At 45.2% G+C, this 19,821-nt stretch overlaps 1 protein-coding gene across 4 annotated transcripts in view; it reads right to left on the reverse strand.

Annotated features, from left to right (window-relative positions):
- The window catches only part of tle2a (TLE family member 2, transcriptional corepressor a), a 41,588-nt gene that overhangs the window by 14,313 nt on the left and 7,454 nt on the right, over positions 1–19,821 (reverse strand). For all 4 annotated transcript variants that reach the window (XM_076726051.1, XM_076726052.1, XM_076726050.1 and 1 more), the window contains exons 2-4: positions 16,146–16,309; positions 4,284–4,347; positions 610–654 (exon numbers count right to left, since the gene is read on the reverse strand). In XM_076726051.1, coding sequence (XP_076582166.1) covers positions 610–654; positions 4,284–4,347; positions 16,146–16,309 — 273 coding nt within the window. The remainder of the gene's footprint in view (positions 1–609; positions 655–4,283; positions 4,348–16,145; positions 16,310–19,821) is intronic.

Genomic DNA, 19,821 nt, shown 5'->3' on the forward strand with positions numbered 1-19,821 from the left:
AAGAGATAAAGAGAGAGAAGGAGAAATCAATGGGAAGGAAGGGAGACAGAGACAGGGATGGTGGAGAAATGGAGATTAAGAGAAGGGAGTATTAAAAAAGACAAAGTAAGACAGCAATTGAAGGGAAAGGAGAAAAGAGGGATGGGGGACGAGGAGAGGGGCAGGAGTCTGGGCGTGGAGGGAGGGAGGGAGCACAGAGGCAGTAACAGACAGGGATTTATGACGGGTGAGAGGGGGAGACTGTTCTGGAGGCTCGGGGAAGGGCAGAGTACTCTCATCTGTCTGTCTGTGGTGGAGAAATGAATTCTGTTTGTGGATCCTATTAACGCCTCCACGGCATAACGCTGCGATATATGTAGGTCCATCAGAGAGAGGGGGTGAGAGAGAGAGAGAGAGAGAGAGAGAGAGAGAGAGAGAGATTTCTGAAAAATTGGAGTTACTTTGAGTGGAGACGACTGGGGGCAAAAAGAAAATAATAACCCAAGAGAATAACACAAAGCTTTAAGGGCATGAGGCTGGAGGGACGAGAGAGCGAGAGAGAGCGAGAGAGAGCGAGAGAGAGAAAGAGAGAGAGAGAGAGAGAGAGAGAGAGAGCTGGAGCTCACTCACCTGTTTGTGCATTTCAATGTTAAGGCCGTAGGACATCTCGTAATACTGAAACACAGCAGAACAAGAGTTATTAAACAAGATTATACAAAAACAATATGAGCTGACCGTCATGCATAAACTTTCATGTGTGCATTATATGAACCGAGGAGGCCTTTTAAATGATAATATAACGAACACTTCCCATGTGGACATGTGGTTACCATTTTGAAAGACTGAATGAGGAATGCAGACTTTTGTGGAATAAAAAGAAAGCAGTGCGATACATTATTAATCCAGAGCCAACACAAACGACATAAAACAGACGTCATGACAGCGTCTGCAAACACTGACTCCTAAATGAAACAGAAATCTTAAAGTTGAATCACTAGAGCACTTGATAAATCCCCAAAATGACGTTTTAGATTCACGGCACATTATTTTTCATCTGCTGTAGCTGTTGGAATTATTTGCATCCCAGCAGCTAAAACTGAACACAGTTCAGCTGTAGTTTTATTTTATCTGCACCAAGATAAAATACAGTGATATGAATGATAAAAAAAGTCTTCTGTCTGGGGACATTCTATACATTTTTCTTTTTGCCAACAAATTCCACAAAAAGCTCCAAACCAACCAGGAATTACTTCTAAAGTCAATCCCACAGACACAGACGTGCTGCCCAGAATGCTCACCGCTGCACAAAAGACGTATTAATCCACAACCAAAAGTAGAACCCAATAAATACACTATTTATTCCTGTTTGATGAAAGTTTTCTATAAAAGCGTCTATAGAAAAATACGAAAAAAATAATCCTGCCGGCCCTCTTCTTGAAGGCATAAACAGAAAGCAACACCTCACACAAAACAAACAAAAACACACAAATGCTCTTTCAAGACGAGAACAGATGACGACGTACCTGGACTCAAAACACCTCATTTCAGCCTTAACTTAGGTGTGATGTTATATTTACATAAACTGGCAATTCAGTCATTGTTTTCACCCAAATAAATGCAACAGTGTGAGCTCCGAACCGCTCACGGTCTTTTCCTCTGCTCCCAGCCTCGGGTGATGCCAGCCCTCGCATGTGTACCGTGTAAGTGCCCATATGTCCCTAAAAGCCACTAATTTCACCTTGATTCTGCTGAAAGTCAGCGGTGCTAAATTGACCCTGGGGCGCGTTTCAGGGAGGCAAAAACCAGAAGTGAGGCAGGGAAATTGTCGCCGGGCAGAAGAAGGTGACAGACTATTGCAATAATCATGTCTAATGTGAGCTATTTGACCGTGGCTTTTACCCGAAAGTACAAAGGGTCGCGAGGAACACAGGAGCGGATGAATGCCACAGAGAGAGACAGGTGAGGGTCTCTACCCTCAGAGATGGACGAAAAAAGGAGAGCATTTTAAAGTCAGATGCCTCGAAAAGTGACAGGCTGACATTTGCTTTTCAGTGTGACTGGTTGTGGAGAGAGGAGATTGGCAGTTAGGCAGCCAGAACAGGCTGGCAGGATGGGAGAGGAGATGGCAGGGGTCCTCTCTCGCCAGACATCTTTCCTGGCAGTTAGCATGCGTGTGTGTGTGTGTGTGTGTGAGTGCATGTGTGTGAGCAGGTGTGTGTGTTTGCAGCACAAGCATGCAACTGTGTAGGCGTGTGTATCTATGTGCTTTATGCACATGTTTCCCTGCGAGTGTGTGTGTTCTGTGTGTGTGTGTGTGTGCGCGCCACCATAAAAGACGCCTTTCCTGGCAGCGCTGCTTGGCAGTCGGTGTGCCAAGTTTCGCCTGTTGCTTAGCAACATCCAAACTCATCCAAACCCAAATCATCAGCCAGGAAAGGAGACCTGGTCCTCGCTTGATGCCAGCTAACCCCCCGCACCCCCCCCCCCCCCCCCACCACCCTCCCCCCTCCGCATCAGTAAAACTTCAATCCCCCCACAAGCCCCCGCTCCGTGCCAAGATTGCCACACAGCTCTTTTTTGGCACAGCGGGCTCTGGGCAGCCTCCGCTCAGTCAGCTGTGGCTGTGTGTGGCTCTGATCACAGGTAAATCAGACTAAGAAAAGACAAAGAGCTGGAGCCTTTACTTTATCGAGAAAAAGACCTGCTGATCACGTGTCGATCATACAAGCGCTAATATTCACAGAGCGCTGCCTCTGAAAGCACGTGGATGCTTCTGTGCCATCAGAGAAGGTGCTTCTCAGGCAGATTTTCAGGAAGAACTCAAAGTGCGGTCCACATCCTCGTGTCTGTATCTTCCTCCGCCCTCAGTGATGAGATGCAGAAGCTTCAGACCGAAGAGGAACATCTATTAAGCAGCAGTTTTCAGAGAACACACCATGCGATCACACTAACCTCTACCGGAGCATGTGGGAGGGAACGACTGCCAACCAGTGAGACAGCAGTAAAACAAATACAAGTCTACACGGCTCAGTGTGCAGAGTGGAGGGCTGCAGGGACAGTTCTCACCATCAATTACACAATTAATGTCTTCATCAACTGATTAACTGATCTTTAGATTCTCATAAAATAAGATGAATACTCTAAAGCCAACACTAAACTGTCTTGTTTTCAAACACTCCAAAGCCAAAAGTCGTTAACAGCAAATACTCACATTCGTCAGAAACAAGCACGTTTTTGGACTGCAATTAACTTCTGATGATCAATTACTCGACTAATCGTTTCAGCTTTGGTAGAGCTCAGCAGCAACTTTGCCAGAGTTCAGGGTTTGATTGAATGGGATGAACCAAACAGGGACTCGCTCATTGATCAACAGCAGAGGTCAAAAAGTCCACAGATTGCCTTTAAGATGCCGTGAACCATCACAAATGTAACACAGATAGAGCACCATACACCAATATTATCAAACCTGTGCTTTGAGATTTTGGTGCTCTGCTTTGGTTTGAATTGAAATCTCTGAGGCAGACAAGCTCTAAACTGAGGTGAATTTAGCGTCTATTACACCTGTGCTGCTGTAAACAGACGCTTGAAGATCAGTGTTTGAAATTTGTCAATACTAGCAACGATATAACAGCTACGTCTCAGCACAGACACCAAAATTATACGTTTCTAGGTATCTTTGAGAAATATAAACAAGTTTCTCAATAAACCCTTTTTTCCATTTGACAAAAGAATCTCAAATGTTAATTGTTCTCTGAACGCGAGAACTTCGCCTGAACTAAAAAGAGCATGAATCAGACCAGACGCTGGGTGCCAGCTTACAGCACCCCACAGTTTGACACTCGGCGCTATGAACTCTGTGGGTTGGTGCCACAGACAGAGTATAAAAGTGGTTGGTGAGAATTTGAGGCTCGATACGCAGATGTGGACAGATGTGGACACACATCAGCAGTGAGGCCCCGCACTACGTCTCCCAGACACAGAAAGACACACTCGCGAACACAAGCACAAGATTGCACGCCCATGTAAGTGCTGTTTATTCTGCAGTCCTATAATATGTGTGCGTGTGTGTGTGGTCGTGTGTGTGTGTGTGTGTGTGTGTGTGTGTGTGTGTGTGGTCTTGCGTGTGGTTTTTGGTGGGTGTTGTTTGGCAGCTGGTAGCAGATGAAAGGGATTCAGTGGACTTGGCACCGCACTTGTTGTGAGTGAATGCGTAGAGACCAGGTCTCTCACTGTGTGTGTGTGTGTGTGTGTGTGTGTGTGTGTGTGTGTGTGTGTGTGTGTCTGTGCGTGTGTGTGAGTCTCACCATAACGTAGTGTCTCTGGATCTCCGTCTTCTCTGTAGCCAGTTTCTCACATTCCAGTTTCAAACTGCAACAGAGAGAGGAGCGGGAGAAAAAAGTGAGTTTTGATGTGTATCATATCCCAAATAAAAATACACAATGCAATTAGCAACGTGACAACAAATTACTCCCTGCTCTCTCTCCCTCTGTCCCCCGCGCCTCACCTCTCCTCTCCTCCCCTCCCATCTCTCACACTCGGTGGGGGAGGAGGGAGCAGGGTGACTGGGGTGCTGACAGCCCATTATCACCTCAGAGCAGAGCAGAAATAGACGAAGTCACGCTCGGAGCCTGAAACCCAGCCAAGACTGCAGGCATGCAGGCACATCCAAGGTGTCTCTCTCTCCCTCTCTCTCTGGACAATTTTTAATCTATCCATGTGCCCTCCATTTTCCTCCTCATTTTGTTGCCTCCTCAATTACCGTCTGTCTCTCTGTCCGTCTGTCTCTCTCTGTCTGTCTGTCCCCTCCTTTCATTCTCTCACCTTCGACAGCACACTTTGCCAACTTTCACTGAAGTCGAGTCCTCTGCTTTAAGTGGGTCAAAAAGGGGCCAATTCTGTGTGGATGTGTAATAAATCTGCCATTTTTCTGTTTCAACAATCACTTCTCTCTTCCTGTAACAAGGACATGACCGGTGTCTGTGGCTCAGTCTGTGAGCATGTCAGGCTACCACAGCTACAGCGAGGCCTGGGGTGGATGCTCTCTCACTCTCTCACACACACACACACACACACACACACACACACACACACACACACACACACACACACACACACACACACACCTCTGAAGTGACAGCAGCCAAACACCTCTCCCATGTGTCCTATATTTCTGTCTGTCCTCTGTATCTGCCCGTCTTTCCTCGCACCCAAACCAGTCCCTGGTGTCCTCTAAAACTGGATAATGCCAATGGCTGGATTTGCAAACACACACACACACACACACACACACACACACACACGCACACACGTTTGCATTTCTAACTGTGTTTGTATATCAGGTCCAAGCACACAAACACCTCCCTTGTTACCTCTGCAACTCACTCTCCATCTCTCTCACACCTTCAGCCCCCCCCCCCCCCAAGAGACGTAGTATATTTTGGGCCTTCGGCAGTTTATGCCGACTTGTTTGCAGGCTGCAGATAGATTGATATGGGGGGGGTGGGGTGGGTGGAGGGAGGAGGGGGTCGTTTGGCGGAGGAAAATTAGAATATGATTAATACCGCAACATTACCCCCAGCCGCAACAGGTAATAACCGCCCCATCCGCCCCCCCTCTCCAGCGCGGCGTGCACACACACACATAATTGACTCATTTATCATTGCCAGCCAGTTGAGGAGAAGAGGGACAAGGGAGGAGAGGGAGAAAAGCAGGACAAAGTGTGTGTGTGTGTGTGTGTGTGTGTGTGTGTGTGTGTGGGGTGGAGGGGTAGTGCGGATTAACCCCCCCCCCACCCTATAGATTTTATTACAGTGGAATTGCCTCTCAGCAGAAGTCACTCACAGCTGGGCTGTGAACTAATGCGACTGTGTGTGTGTATGTGTGCACGGCTGTCTGTGTGTTCACCACAACGTAAAGTTGGTGTGAGCTTGGAGAAGCAATGACTACACACACACACACACACACACACACACACAAACACACACACGTTATTGATCGGCACAGAGATAATAAGAGTGATTGTTGTGGAATTTCTGTGTTTAAAATGTGTTGCTGTGATTAGGACTGTGATTTAAGATTATTTCTATTCGCAATCAGCAAAAACAGCAATCAGTCGATTATGGTTTTTGATTTATGACTCAATCCTTTAGTCTGTAAAAATGCACAAATTTTCTGGAGCCCATAGTGATGCTTCAAGTTTCTTTTTCTAACAAGCCAACAGTTCAAAAACCCCAAAATTCAGTTCATGTAAAGCTTAAACAATGAATTGTTCCTGGTTGGTTCAGGTCTGGTTGGAGCCCTTTATTGCATGTTGTAATCCATCTCTCTCACCTCATTTCTCTCGGCTCTCACCTTTCTAAGAACAGCCAGAAAGAAACTATCATTACGAGACAAAGTGGTGAATTTTCTGTGGATCAACTTCATCATTTCAGCTTCATGAATGATTTCAACATCAACTTAGGAGAATTCTCTGGAGATTCACAGCAGGTGGGGTTATTTGTGCAGTTCAAGGGGCTTGAAAATGACCATTTGTGAGTCAAAACGCCACATTCACAAAACCACACTGGCTCATCAGATTTTGTTTTAGCAAATGAGCAGCAGTCAGCCATTCTATTAAATGCCACTACAGAGAGCCAGGGGAAAAAAAATCAATGTCTCTATAACCATAAAATCAGTTCTGCGTTTGGCCCGGCACATCGAGAAATTGCACAGCAGCATTACAAGGTTGCATAGAAAACATACACACACACACACACACGTGCGCACACACACACAGACACTTCCTGTGCTTACAGGAAAGACCCCAAGGTCGCACTCAGAAAGAAATAACCATTCCCCACAAAATGGACTTCAAGGAATGAAATTATGTGTGTGTGTGTGTGTGTGTGTGTGTGTGTGTGTGTGTGTGTGTGTGTGTGCCATTATGTGACTGTAGGAGCATAAAAGAGTTGGAGGAGGGAAGAAAATGGGGGGGGGGGGGGGAGCGGTGAGCAGGAAGTGGGTATTTCATGTCGAAATGATTGCCTGTAATAATTAGTGTTTGGCTCAGCACCATTTACTGAGAGAGAGGGAGGGAGAGAAGGTTTGGAGGATGGAGAGAAAGACAGCAACACAGAGGAAGAAAAAACAAGACTGAGTGATCGAGCAGGAGAGAAAGAACCGGCAAGAAAAAAGCAGATATGACTCTGTGTGTGTGTGCGTGTGTGTGCCTGTGTGCGTGTGTGTGCGTGTGTGTGCGTGCCACGGTGGGCTCGGTTCCTCCAATCTTTCACTGGCGGTGACAGGAGATAAGATGATCAGCCGAATGCGCTACAAATCTGCAGCCTGCCAGCCTTCAGACAGCTCTGTCAGTGCTGCACTGCTACTGAACACACACAGAAACACACCAACATACCACTTGGAGCCTGGAAGCGTTTAGGTGTGTGTGTGTGTGTGTGTGTGTGTGCGCCTGTACACGCTAAACCAACATACTTACAGCGTATACCACATGCATGCATATAGGCACGCCAAAGCAAACGCACATGTGAGCACGTATACGGTCTGTACACCCACGCATCCACACAAACCTGCTAAATAAACACAGGCATGAACACACACACACACACACACTAACGAGAGTCTACAGAGAGTGAAGCATCTAATTAAGACCCTGCACTTTGTAGAAATGTGCCGACTGCCTTTTTAGTCTCCATGTTTGAAACAGGCTACTGGGTATTGTAAAAATGTCAACTCCTTCCACTGTTTGTTTTTCTTCACAATACTTTTACTTTCACTGTGCCCTCATTGATTATTTTACTAAAAGGGAACAAAGGCATTTTCGGTTCGGTTTTTTTCTCCTCTATGAAACGCTCGTCCGCTGCTTCTGATTGTTTGAGAATATTTTTAACTGTGATATTTCACAGAGATAAAATTCCGGAGAGCATCGATTTTCTTTCCGCAAAGAGGCGTCAGCGTGAGCACGGCTGCAGAATCAGAGCATTAAATGAGCCGCTGCAGGCTGATAAAGCAATAATGATCACAATGATGAGGAATAATCAGACGCAATTTGGTGTAAAGTAAAAAGCTTCTTCGACAAGCAAGAAATAACCCAAGAAAAGTGTGTGTGTGTGTGTGTGTGTGTGTGTGTGTGTGTGTGTGTGTGTGTGTGGTCAAAGCAAATCTAAACCGCATGTGAGGCTTTGAAAACATAATGGTGTAATGGTTCCCGCATGTAGTCCGAGTAGTACTGACCAATCACATCTGAGACGGCTTTGGTTGCAGGACTGAAGACGCAGCCTCTGAACCCGTCAGTTATCGCCCGTGTTTAGCTTTTTATTTTATCTGCATCCACGTGCAGGTGCCAGTCGAGATCAGCCGAAGTGTTGACTTGTTGTCGAGTTTGAAGGTTAGGCTGTGTGTCTGCTGGCTACATCGGAAACCCCCAAACATTCGCTGACGACAGCCAATGGGTTCAAAGATGGCAGAAAATTAAATTGGCAACAATTTTGATAATCACTTTTTTGCATAATTTTTCAAACTAAAATACCAAATTTTTTCCTGGTTGTAGCTTTCAGCTTTCTTCCATGATAACACACTGAATCACTCTGATTTTGGTGTTTTTGATTTTGAGACATTATGGTGGACTTTTTTTCCACAATCTTCTGACATTTACAGACCAAAAGACGACTGAAGAAAATAATCAGCAGAATATTTGATGAGAAAAATATCTTGTTTGCGGCTCTAAAACGAAGCTTTTTGAACAGTGACTGGAGAGTGTGTGTACCACTGAGCGTCTGAAAACTGCCATTCAGTGCTGGGTCAGATTCTCAGTCCTCTTCATCAGTTCTTTATCGTTCATTTTCTTATATCAAATCATAATTTTGACAACAGCCATTTTATTGAAACAATGTCTGTTCTGTCCTTCAAACACTTGAAAAATTTTATTTTTATTAGTTTTTCTGAAAGTAAGTTATCAAACCCAGGACTGATCGGTACCAGCACTGAAAGCTGACAATTAATGTTCATTATCATTTAATCTGCCTTTTTCTTGATTAATCTATTGATCATGAAATGCCCATCAAAAGTTCCACTGCCAACATCGAGGGTTAGTTTTCTGTCAGTTGACCAATTAAACAGCACTAAATGTTTCAGTTCTAAAAATGCATACATCCTGATGAACATTATTATCTGAAAAGATTTTTTATTGTGAAAACATTTCCAGGTCACTCAGCCCTGAACCGACTGATGCTTATTAATCCTGGCATGCTGCTACCAAGTCTGGTTCCACCATCAGTGGTTCTGCAGTCTGGAGCCCATCGCTGTCTTGGCAAACAAGCATCATAAGTGACACAAGTGCAATACAAATACAGAGCTACCAGCCAGTAAAGAGCACACGCACACGCACACGCACACACACACACACACACACACACACACACACGCACACGCACACGCACACGCACACGCACACAGGAACCATGTAGTGACTGCACCAGTGTCGTGCCTCTACAGTGTCAGGACCATTTAACCTGGCAGCCTGCAGGTATGTGACTGTTCACTTTACATCACATTAACTATTGATCAACCTTTCCTCTCTGCTCCACTGGAAAAACCTTCAGCCTCTCTCACAGTCTAGCTCTCTCTCTCTCTTCAAACACACACACATATATATACACACACACACATGCACACGAGGGACCCACCCAACTCGCCTGTGTGCTCTTTCATCATCTCTCAGGGGTGTGTACAAGAGCAAATACACACACCTACACACACGCGTGCTCACACAAAACAGAGCTGCGATCTCGTCGCACAATAGGAGGCCAACAGTGCCGCCGTCTGCTGCCAGACTCAGTGGAATGGCTGCTCCTCCATAAACGTTACACACACACACAGAATTAAAACAGGGAGAGGTTGTAACACACAAGGCAACCCTAAAATAAAATGCACACATTACTGCACACAAACGATGACGCCTCGGACCTCCTTAAAGCAAATATAATTTCATCATTTGGTGAGTGGCAGACAGGCACTTAAAGACGGGGGATTCCTGACTATTTTATCTAACTACATCTGTGCACACACACACACACACACACACACACACACACACACACACACACACACACACACACACACACACACACACACAGACAGCCTTTGGATACATGCACTCAGCTTCATAACCTCCTGCAGACCTTTATTCAGTGCGGCTCAGACATGACTCAGCTCGGGTGAGCAGGCGTCTCTATTAGGAATGGAAATGGTATTTAATGTAGATGTTAAAACAGTCGGTGACTTGTTTAAAAAGACAGAAAGAAAAGTGGTGATGGAGCGCAAATGATTACATGCGAGAGGGCGGACCCCCTAAATGTGTCCCATTTTTGCTTGAGAAACTGGAAAAAAAAAAAACGGATTAGCAAAATAATTGCCAGTTAATAATCTGACGATTGACTAATGGATGAATCAACTCCTCTTTTAAGCTCTGCTAATGCTCATGTTCGTTAGTGATTCACTGATAAAAACTCTTGTGGTCATTTCGTCCACGATATGTTCAGAAATGAAAAGTGTCCGTTCGGACTTCTCAAACCTCGAAGTGAAGGGTTTTGCCCAGCCAGCAGCTCATCGCCATGACCAGCTAACGTTCGGCTCTTCTTATTCATAAACCACAAACGATGAACTGATTTCAACACCTCTGCGAACGATGGCGACCAGAGATCAACCTGCAGCAGCAGTTTTATATGAATGAGGTCAAATATGTGCTCTGTCTGAAAGAGGTACATCTGGCTAATATCACCTCAATATCATCAGCCTCTCCAGCTTCGGATGTGATGACTGCCAGGTATTTTAATGATGACACACACTCGCTCAGGGTGTGTGTGGCAGTAGTTAGTGCCGATGAGTGGAGGGGCTCGTAAGTGGTGAGTGGCAGCACGTTAGCTGCGAGAGTGGAGAGCCCATCTTACTCTGCAGACCCCCCCCCCCCCCCCACACACACACACACACACACGTTGCATTATGACTGATATATGGCTGTGTGTGTTTATAGAAAGAGAATTACAGTAATGAGAGCCCTGTGTCAGCAGCTCCTCCCATCTCCCTTCAGCCTGCTGATTACAGCCTGTTTAGATAAAACACACACACACACACACACACACACACACACACACACACACCAAAAATCAGAGCAGCTGACCAACCAATGGCCCTTTAATTAATTAACCCTTCCCTTTCTTTAGCTTCCTTAGTAATCCCTCTCATCCCTTCATACCAACCACACACATGCCACCAAAACCAACAAGCGACACACACATTTAGAAACACACCCTGCCACCCACCCATCCATTCTCCCGCCTACACACACACACACACACACAGTTGCAGCTCATCAGCTCTAATCCCTTCCCTCCGTCTCTTTCCTGCCGTCTAATCCAACATCTATCAGAATCCAGCCACCTTCTCTGCAGACAAAATACACAGCTAAGCCCTGCTATTTCTGGACAACATCTATTTGTGTGTAAGAGTGTGTTAAGCACATGCATCAGATTGGGAGTCTCTCTGAATGGGTCAGTGTGTTTTGTGTCTGGCTCTGTGGGCGGACAGGTCATGTTTTCCCTGTGAATAGCGCACAAGTGGGTCTGATTACATGAAGGTGCCTGCAATCAAATGTGGATCTGTGCTGCAGTCTGTCTGCTGGACTAAACAAGGCCACTGTTAATGCTACTGGCCACTATGTGTTTGGACCAGTCCAAAACTGCTGCCAGAGTGACTTTTTTTATGTGACGTTTGGAAAGCAAACTGATATCTAACAGCTTCTAAGTCATATAAAAGCGAGCTTATTGTGCGGTTTGTGATGCTTAAGGATAACTCCTGTCTTTACTACATAATGGTGGTTTTATGACCTGAAAGTAGCATGTGACCCCAGAGAAGCTGGCATGCATGACCGGGCTCCTTGGTGACTGCCACACACACACACACACACAAACACAAACACAGAACGCCTGTGTAAAAGCTGAGTTAAGTAATATAATCATTTTCATTATCATGGCAAGCAGTTGAAGCTCATTTCAAAATCAGCAGAGGACTGAGCAATATATCAACGCAAACATTTGTCTTACATCAGCATATAAACTCAGCTGCCACTTTATTAGGAACACTTTGGTTATAGTAGTCTACCTTTATTGAAATGGGGTGGACAGAATACCAGAAACGGCTCTCAAACAAAAGAACGCAATACAGTTCAACAGCACCGCCAACTGCAGCCTCCAAGAGCCGAATCAACACCTCTCTAAAAACCTCCATGAAGGTGAAATTTACTGCAGGGCAGTTGTTTATGAAGCTAGGCATACCTAATAAAGTGGCAACTGAGTGCATGGCCAACGCATGCAAAGTTGCGTCATAAAACTGATGCTCAACGCCATTAAATGTGTTACACTGGAAATGTGGAAACTTTAAATGACTTTACTGCATTGGAAAGCCCTCTGGAGGTAAATTCGTCCTTTGCAACTTTATAAATGGGCAATATTTAAACACATTTCAGTGGTAGATGCTCATAGTTAGTTTGCTGTACATCAAAAGGCAGCAGTGCTTCTTGCGTCTCTTAAACATTTACTAAAAAGCTTACTGCCGTTTGTATGCCAATTATCAGCAAGCAAAGACACCAGTTAACAGGTTCATAGCTACCTGCCAGCTTAAGCGTACATCCAACAGATAAGTGAAAATACGCCTGATAACACAATCTGTTCCACGGCTGCTGCTATTGTTATGAGCTATGGCTACAGAATCAGTTTTCAGTTGCAGCCATATGCAGCGTGTTAATCTGCTGTGCTGGAAGGTTAAACAAATCTTTCCTGGAAACGTGCACCACGCCTGCTAAAACAGAGCGCGTCGCGGTTATCGAAACTGGAAGATGCAGATGGAAATCGCAAGCTCGCTCTTGCTCCCAATCGTGCTCTTAATCTCGTCATTCATTTATTGTTTATCCCTGCTTGCTTGTTCTCAGTACCAGCGCTTGGCAAGAGGGCGACTCTCCAAGTGTTTTGTAACACGAGAAGTAACGTTGAACGGCTGCCAGTGGAGCTGATCACAGCGTCGCAACCAACAGATCCAGGGGTGACTCATGTTCATTGAATGGCTTGATTTGTCGAGGTCAGCGCTGCTCAAAGGGTGGTTTCACGGGAGCTCTGCGAACATTTTTTTTAGGGGGCTTTTTCAAAAGTGGTCACCTGGTGATAACCTTGGGTTGTCCTCAGATTCGCAGAGTACACAAGACATTCTCCCACACTGAGACAGAATTCGATCCAGATGCATCCAGATGACCAAACAGATATTAAAAAGGATATCAAGCTGGAGAGGTGGCCGCTATCACAGCCTCTAGTGTTGTGGGACTTCATCTGGCTGTGGTCCATGTGGTAGGACTGGACAATAATCAACAGGAAACACACGCACATCTAGAATCTTTCTGTTTTTGGTAGGCGCTGGAGAGAAATATTCTGCTGAAACTAGAGGACAACAGACAGCGGATTTTTAAAGGCTGGTATAATAATGATAGTTTAGAACAGGAAAAGACCAATAGCTGATTAATCGTCTGATATCACCCCAGAGAAAAGAAAAGACTTTATTAGATGCTGGATACCTGCTGAAGCGAACATCTAAGTCTAACCAATAAAGACCTAAATAAATATATATTAGATCCTACTTTGTTTTGAGCTACTGTTTTCTCTCAAAGTCAACTTGACATTACCTTGACTTCCTGTTTGGAGCCTCCATGCAAAGCCTTGATCAGAAACTGTATCTGTAATAAGTATTCAAATGACTTTTGAGCATTTTATAATTGGTATTTGACAGGGCTGAAAAAAATCTAATGAAAATTAGAACAAGAGGGTTTAGACTGAAGTAATTTTGTGTTTTAAATATACTCCAATACTCCCTTATTCATAAAACACAAAAGATAAAACCAGGTCAAACCCTGGCACATACTGTTGCAGTCCAGCCCCCCTAGAAAACATGTAAATAAATATAAAGAAATGAAGAACAATGCACTTGAGCAAAGTCCAAACTAATAAATTTTCAATCTACGTCCTGCATTTTAGCGCCAGAAATAATCTCCGTCCAGACAAACATGGCTGAAAACACATCTCACGTGACCCATCACATACACTGGGCATGTGCATGCAGGCAGTAGTCGCATTTAACTGCATAGTAGCTGCTAGCATAGACAACAAGGTCAGCAACGGCCGCAATTTGTTATCCATGTTTAATTCACTGCTGGTAGTCAAAGCTCATAGATACAAACAGGCTGATGTGGTTTAATTTTTTGAATGGCAGGTGTAACGCATCAAAAGTTAAAATGAAAACGTATCAGTGTGGATGTAGTTTCTGGACTCACGCAGCAGAAAGGACCTGCTCTCTCTGGGGCTGTGCCCACTGATCAAGCTCCTTTTTGCTTGATCTAACACAACTCTGTCCTCTCAGCTCCGGCCTGTGATGATCGTTCCCGTCTGACTGGTGAGGCTGCGCAGCCACTATCAGGGCCAAGTTCAACAAATCCAATTAATCACAGAATAATCGGCCAAAGTGATTAATCAATTGACCTGTCGCAGAAACAGATTCCCAGTTCTTTAATCATACATGGACATGGAAACAGTTCAACCACAAATGGTCTTTCTCAGACTATTTAGGTCAATACTGGGACTAGGTGCAAGTACAGCTTCATCTTCTAGGAAAGGACAAAAAAAACAAAAAACAAAAAACGGTATCAAATCATGACTCTCAGAGGTTTCATCAACCAATCAGCCAACATCCCAGTATCTTTAACTGGTCAGGACAGTCATAAGTGAACCAACATGATAAAAGAAATCATGAGATTTTAGGTCCAATCTCTCAGTCCTTTTTGTACAAAGGTGCCTTCATGTGTGGGTTCAGTCCACGTCATTTCTTTTTCCCACCCATATCCAGTGAAGACCTGCCTCTACTCTGCGTCTGATTGGCTCCGACCATGAAAACCCTAACGATTTAATCCTAATCAAGCAGCGATCATAAGCTAATCAGAGAGAATCGCTGTGGAATGCAGGTGGGAGAAAAAAAATATTAGTCAAACTCGACTCTGTGGTGGTTGGACTGTTGAGCTTGTGGTGAGCAGAGCAGACAGAGGTAAGCACGCACAAACTCTCTCTCTCTCTCAGACACACACACACACACACACACACACACACACACACACACACACACACACACACTTGTGTACAGGGGAGCAGCAACAGCCACAGGGGTGAGAGGGGCTGTGCACAAGGGCCGTACAAAAGAATTTTGAAGTGGGACAGAGAGGGAGGGAGGGGAGATTCTGGCCAGCTAAATCAAAGCAGGGCGAGAGGAGACGAGTGAGGGGGTGGGCATCCTGTGAAGGTGTGCCACGAGAACAGAGATGGGAGGGAGGGAAGAGGGACAGAGAGCTGGGGCTCCACGGCCAGTTCAAATCCCACATTCAAAAGGCTTTCTGGGCACATTCCTGCACATCAAGCACACCGTACAGTAACACAGAAAGAGTAGCCAGCATATAAACTCCTGTCTGCCCAGGAAACCGTGCCAGGAAGGCTAGCTGAAACATCACATAGCCGTGCATTACTTCAGAGATTGAGCGTGCGTGTCTACGCATGTGCATGTGTAACAGGAGAGAGAACAATGTGTCAGAGAAGTGACGTCCAGCCACAACTCAATGTAAAGTCATCTGGCAACACAGCGCATTGGTCAATCCAAAATATGCAAGTTCCCATTCGCGGTAGATTACTTTGTAATGTGAACGGGTTATTTCCACTCTTCACCGCTTAGTTGTTCATACAGAGCAGAAAACGATTGTCGCAGTGATAACTTTGCAGTTATCAGTTGTAAAATCCTGTTTCAAAGTATCATAAACCACTGAGCAGTGTTGTGGCATCTGATAAGCCTTCAGACTCGGATCTATTACCCAAACCAGTCTCCACCTGTACCTGAAGCAACATGCCCCCCCCCCCCCACACACACACACAAAACAGCTGCAGGCATTTCTTTAAACACAGTGCTGTTTTTGATCTGATTTTCCAGTAACACAGCTGGAAACTTGAGGGGAAACACCAGCACACAAACTGTAAAAATAATAAAATAATAATAATAATTATAAAATATAACCACAATAAAAACTCCCAAACACCCACCTGTGGTACTGGGTCTGGAGGAACTGAAACTCCTCCTTGATGCGGTCCAAAGTTTCTGGGTAGGTGAGTTTCAGTGACTGGGGCGTCCCCGATGCTGCTGCTGCTGCCGCTGCTGCAGCTGCCACCACTGAGGCGGAGGACCCCGGGGGTGGCTGCAGAGGTGCCTGAGAGGAGAGGAGGAAGCCCAACTTAGGGATTTGACTGAGACATTTATAAGTACATGACAGGTGCAATAATTCTTGACATCTGATTTCAAAATTGCATTAAAATGTCAGGGCTGGTGGTAATTTTCTGTGGTACGGTTACAGAAAAACTTCGCTCAAACGGTTTCTTCGAAGGAAGGAGCTGCATCGACAAAGAACATTACAAAACAACCATATCTGCACACGCACGCCAGCATGCTTGAACGTAACTATTGTGAGGGGCTGTCTATGCAGAGGCACTGTCATTGCCAGCAGAGCCAGATGTGAGTGTGTCACAGCACTTTGGATGGGATGGCTGAGAGGTACAGTACGAGAGCTTCTTAGCCAAATGAGCACACTTTGCTTAATTGCAAGTCTGAGTAGACGAAAGAAATAAAAGAGAGAAACAGAGCAGTGGGAGGAAGAAAAGTGGAGGAGGGGAGGGGGGGGGCCATCGTGGCTGAAGACCCCTCCCAACCCTGTCCTTAGTCTGCCATCTCTGCAGGGTTCAGAGCAATTAGGAGACTACAACCATAGGGGTAATGCTGCAGGACAGGCAGACAAAAGGAGGCTGAGAGCCGGACTAGTGGCTGGTGGGGGCCGTCCGTCTGTCAGTCTTTTTGGCTCTCTGTCAAAATAACACAGTGCAGAGGCCAACGGGGGCCCGGGACAGCCAGTACACCAGCGATTCTCGATGGTCAAGTATGATGGTGAGGTTAAGTGATAATAACATACTGTCATTTTCCTGCAGGAATGCGCCGACGGGTTTTAATACGACTGTTAGTTTATGAGATGCCAAAGTCTTGTCAATGAGTCACTCAAGAGGTTTTGCTCTTTTTTCAGCCTATGATGGGAGCTGTAAAGAAAGGGGGAAGATTACGGGAGGGTTCTTAGAATCTGGATTCTATACCAAGTAAGATTGCTTGATCTGATAGCAACTGCAAATAGCAGAGTATTACCTAACATTTTATAAGCAAGCGCTCTAAGAGTAAGCCTGTAATGTGAATGGATTTCTGGTTTTCATAAAACAGATCCAAGCTAAATTATTTACGGATTTGCAACATTTGCAGACACATTTCTTCAGATTTGTGTAAGGCCTTCATGTGCAGTGGACACCGTTACAACCCAGCCACGCTTCTCTTAAACTCCAGCAGATTGCAGATACAACTTGCCAACTCGTTCTTCTCTAACGTGCGTCCTTGACTGGTAGTCATGTAGCTTCGCCTGCCTTTGACAGACTCCCTGGGGACTTATTACAAGGCACTCTGCTTCCTTGTGCAACCTGGAATAATTAGAAGTCATAAAATATAGCTCTGTGATTTTTAGACATCCCTCCTCGCAGGTATGTTCATTACAGCATTTGCTGAAACGGAGCTGTTTGTAAGTGATGAATTAAACTAACAAGACTGGACAGCAATAAGTAATAATTTCACTTTTAAATGTGATAATGTTGAGGAGTTCTGTCAGCATTAAGGCTACCTGGCTCAGCCCAATCTAAAGAACAATTCTGTGAATTCATGTTGGGCAATTATTCATACATAAGTACACCTTGCTAAAAAGGATGCAGAGTATAAAAGCTTATACATTTGACCTGACTCCCATGGGAAACCCAAAAACAATGGCCACTTTTCCAGCTCAACAAATCAGCCAACAAGCGGAGTTCAAAGACAGCAGGCAATCATGTGGGTAGCCCTGAACGACAACAAAAACAACAACAACGCATGACTCACGTCTCGACACGTCCACGATGTCTGTTAATGATGTTTAATGAACAAGTTAATCACAACACCACTCAACCCCAAAGCCAACAAGACTGCCGGAGGGAAGCGTATGAAAGATGTTCAGTACATTTGCATGTTGGCATGACAAGATCAGAGTGTGCCGGCACCTACAGACCGTGTATGAGTGTGTAAGGATGTGTGTGGATAAGTGACGGTGTTAAATTTACAGTCAGGGAGAGAGAGAGCAAAGAAAACATGGAAGGTGTTTCAGCAGGTGAAACATTATCATGAGAGAGGAAAGCAAATACAGAGGAAAGAGGAGAGCGAGAGGAGAGAAAGAGAGAGAGAAGCCGAAGAAAAACACAAGATGGATGGAAAGTAAAACTGGATGGATAGTATGGGTGAGGCTAGCAAGTGTGAAAGTCAAAGATACACAGAGAAGAAGAGAAGATAGAATTTGTTTAGAGACATGGAAATAACACAGAAAAGGGAAAGAGAGAAGACAGGAAAGGAAAAGAGAAGAAGAAAAAGGAGATAGGAGAGGGGCTGTGGCCTCATTGTTCCTCTTTCTAACAAGCTGCTCTCAATCTGTCGGCCAGATCCCCCTCCTAGAGCAGACAGCCACACACACATACACGCACGCACGCATACACACACACACACACACCCTTTTTCCTTTACACAAAAACCCACCATTACACACACACACTTGCTCACAAAGACACACACACACACATTTTGTCAGTCTTGCTCACACATACGCTCTTTTTTCACACAAAAAACCATGATTAAACACACACACACACACACACACACACACACACAGAGTCTCCCCTCCTCTTTCACATAACACACACACAGAGCAATTACTCTTCACGGGGGGAAAAAAAAGAGCACCAAGGCCATTTTATAGGATGGAAGGAGGGAGAAAGAGGCAACTATCCTTCTTCTCTCTCCTTTTATCACTCACTCTCCCCTCCTTCTTCTTTTCAACATTTCTCATGGTTTGCTTTTTTAACACGGCCACGTCTCCAGAGGACATCTGAGAGGAGAGGGAGCATCTTCCTCAGAAATGGAGGCATGGATGAGGGAGAGAGTTGGTCTATTTTCTGATGTTCTCAAGAGATTTCCTCTTTTTTTTTTTTTTTTTGTAGAGGAAACCACTGCCTCTCTGCTGGCTCAGCCACTCAGGACCTTACGCACAACTTGTGTCTCCTGGTTAGGTTTGTTGTTATGATGATTCACACCAGACTAGACTGGACGCATGTCGTCTCTGAGACACAAGCAAAGCCTATCCCAGCATTCATAACCTCTTTCCTGCTCCTTGCATCTCCTCTGAAACACTGCTATTGGTCTGTCCCAACTTCTGATCTGGTAAACAGCTGAGCGGGCTTTTGAGTGAGAGGTCAGGTCATCGTGCTGACCTGGTGACCTCTGGGAATGGATCTAGGATGGAAGCCTCACCTGATAATCCTACACTCAGTTATTCCCTCCCTCTCGGCCGTGTCCTGGCTTGAAGGCAAACAAGAGACATGCCGTCTGCCCTTGAACAAAGCTTACATAGACTGAAAGTCGCTGTTACACAATTACAGGCTAGATCTTTCTGCGGCTCGCGTGGTCGTAAAGTTGGGTTCTATAATACTTAGGAAGGATTGCACGAGGTTGGACGGCATGCACTGTTCTCAGATTTGTATTGAGATCATCTGATAACGCATCTGCTTAGATAAATCAGTGGGGAGTTGTTTATAGCCCCCGAGCAGCCCAGTGTTGTTA

The sequence above is a fragment of the Chaetodon auriga genome, chromosome 3 (genome assembly GCF_051107435.1).
Source record: "Chaetodon auriga isolate fChaAug3 chromosome 3, fChaAug3.hap1, whole genome shotgun sequence".
In the NCBI taxonomy this organism is placed as follows: domain Eukaryota; kingdom Metazoa; phylum Chordata; class Actinopteri; order Chaetodontiformes; family Chaetodontidae; genus Chaetodon; species Chaetodon auriga.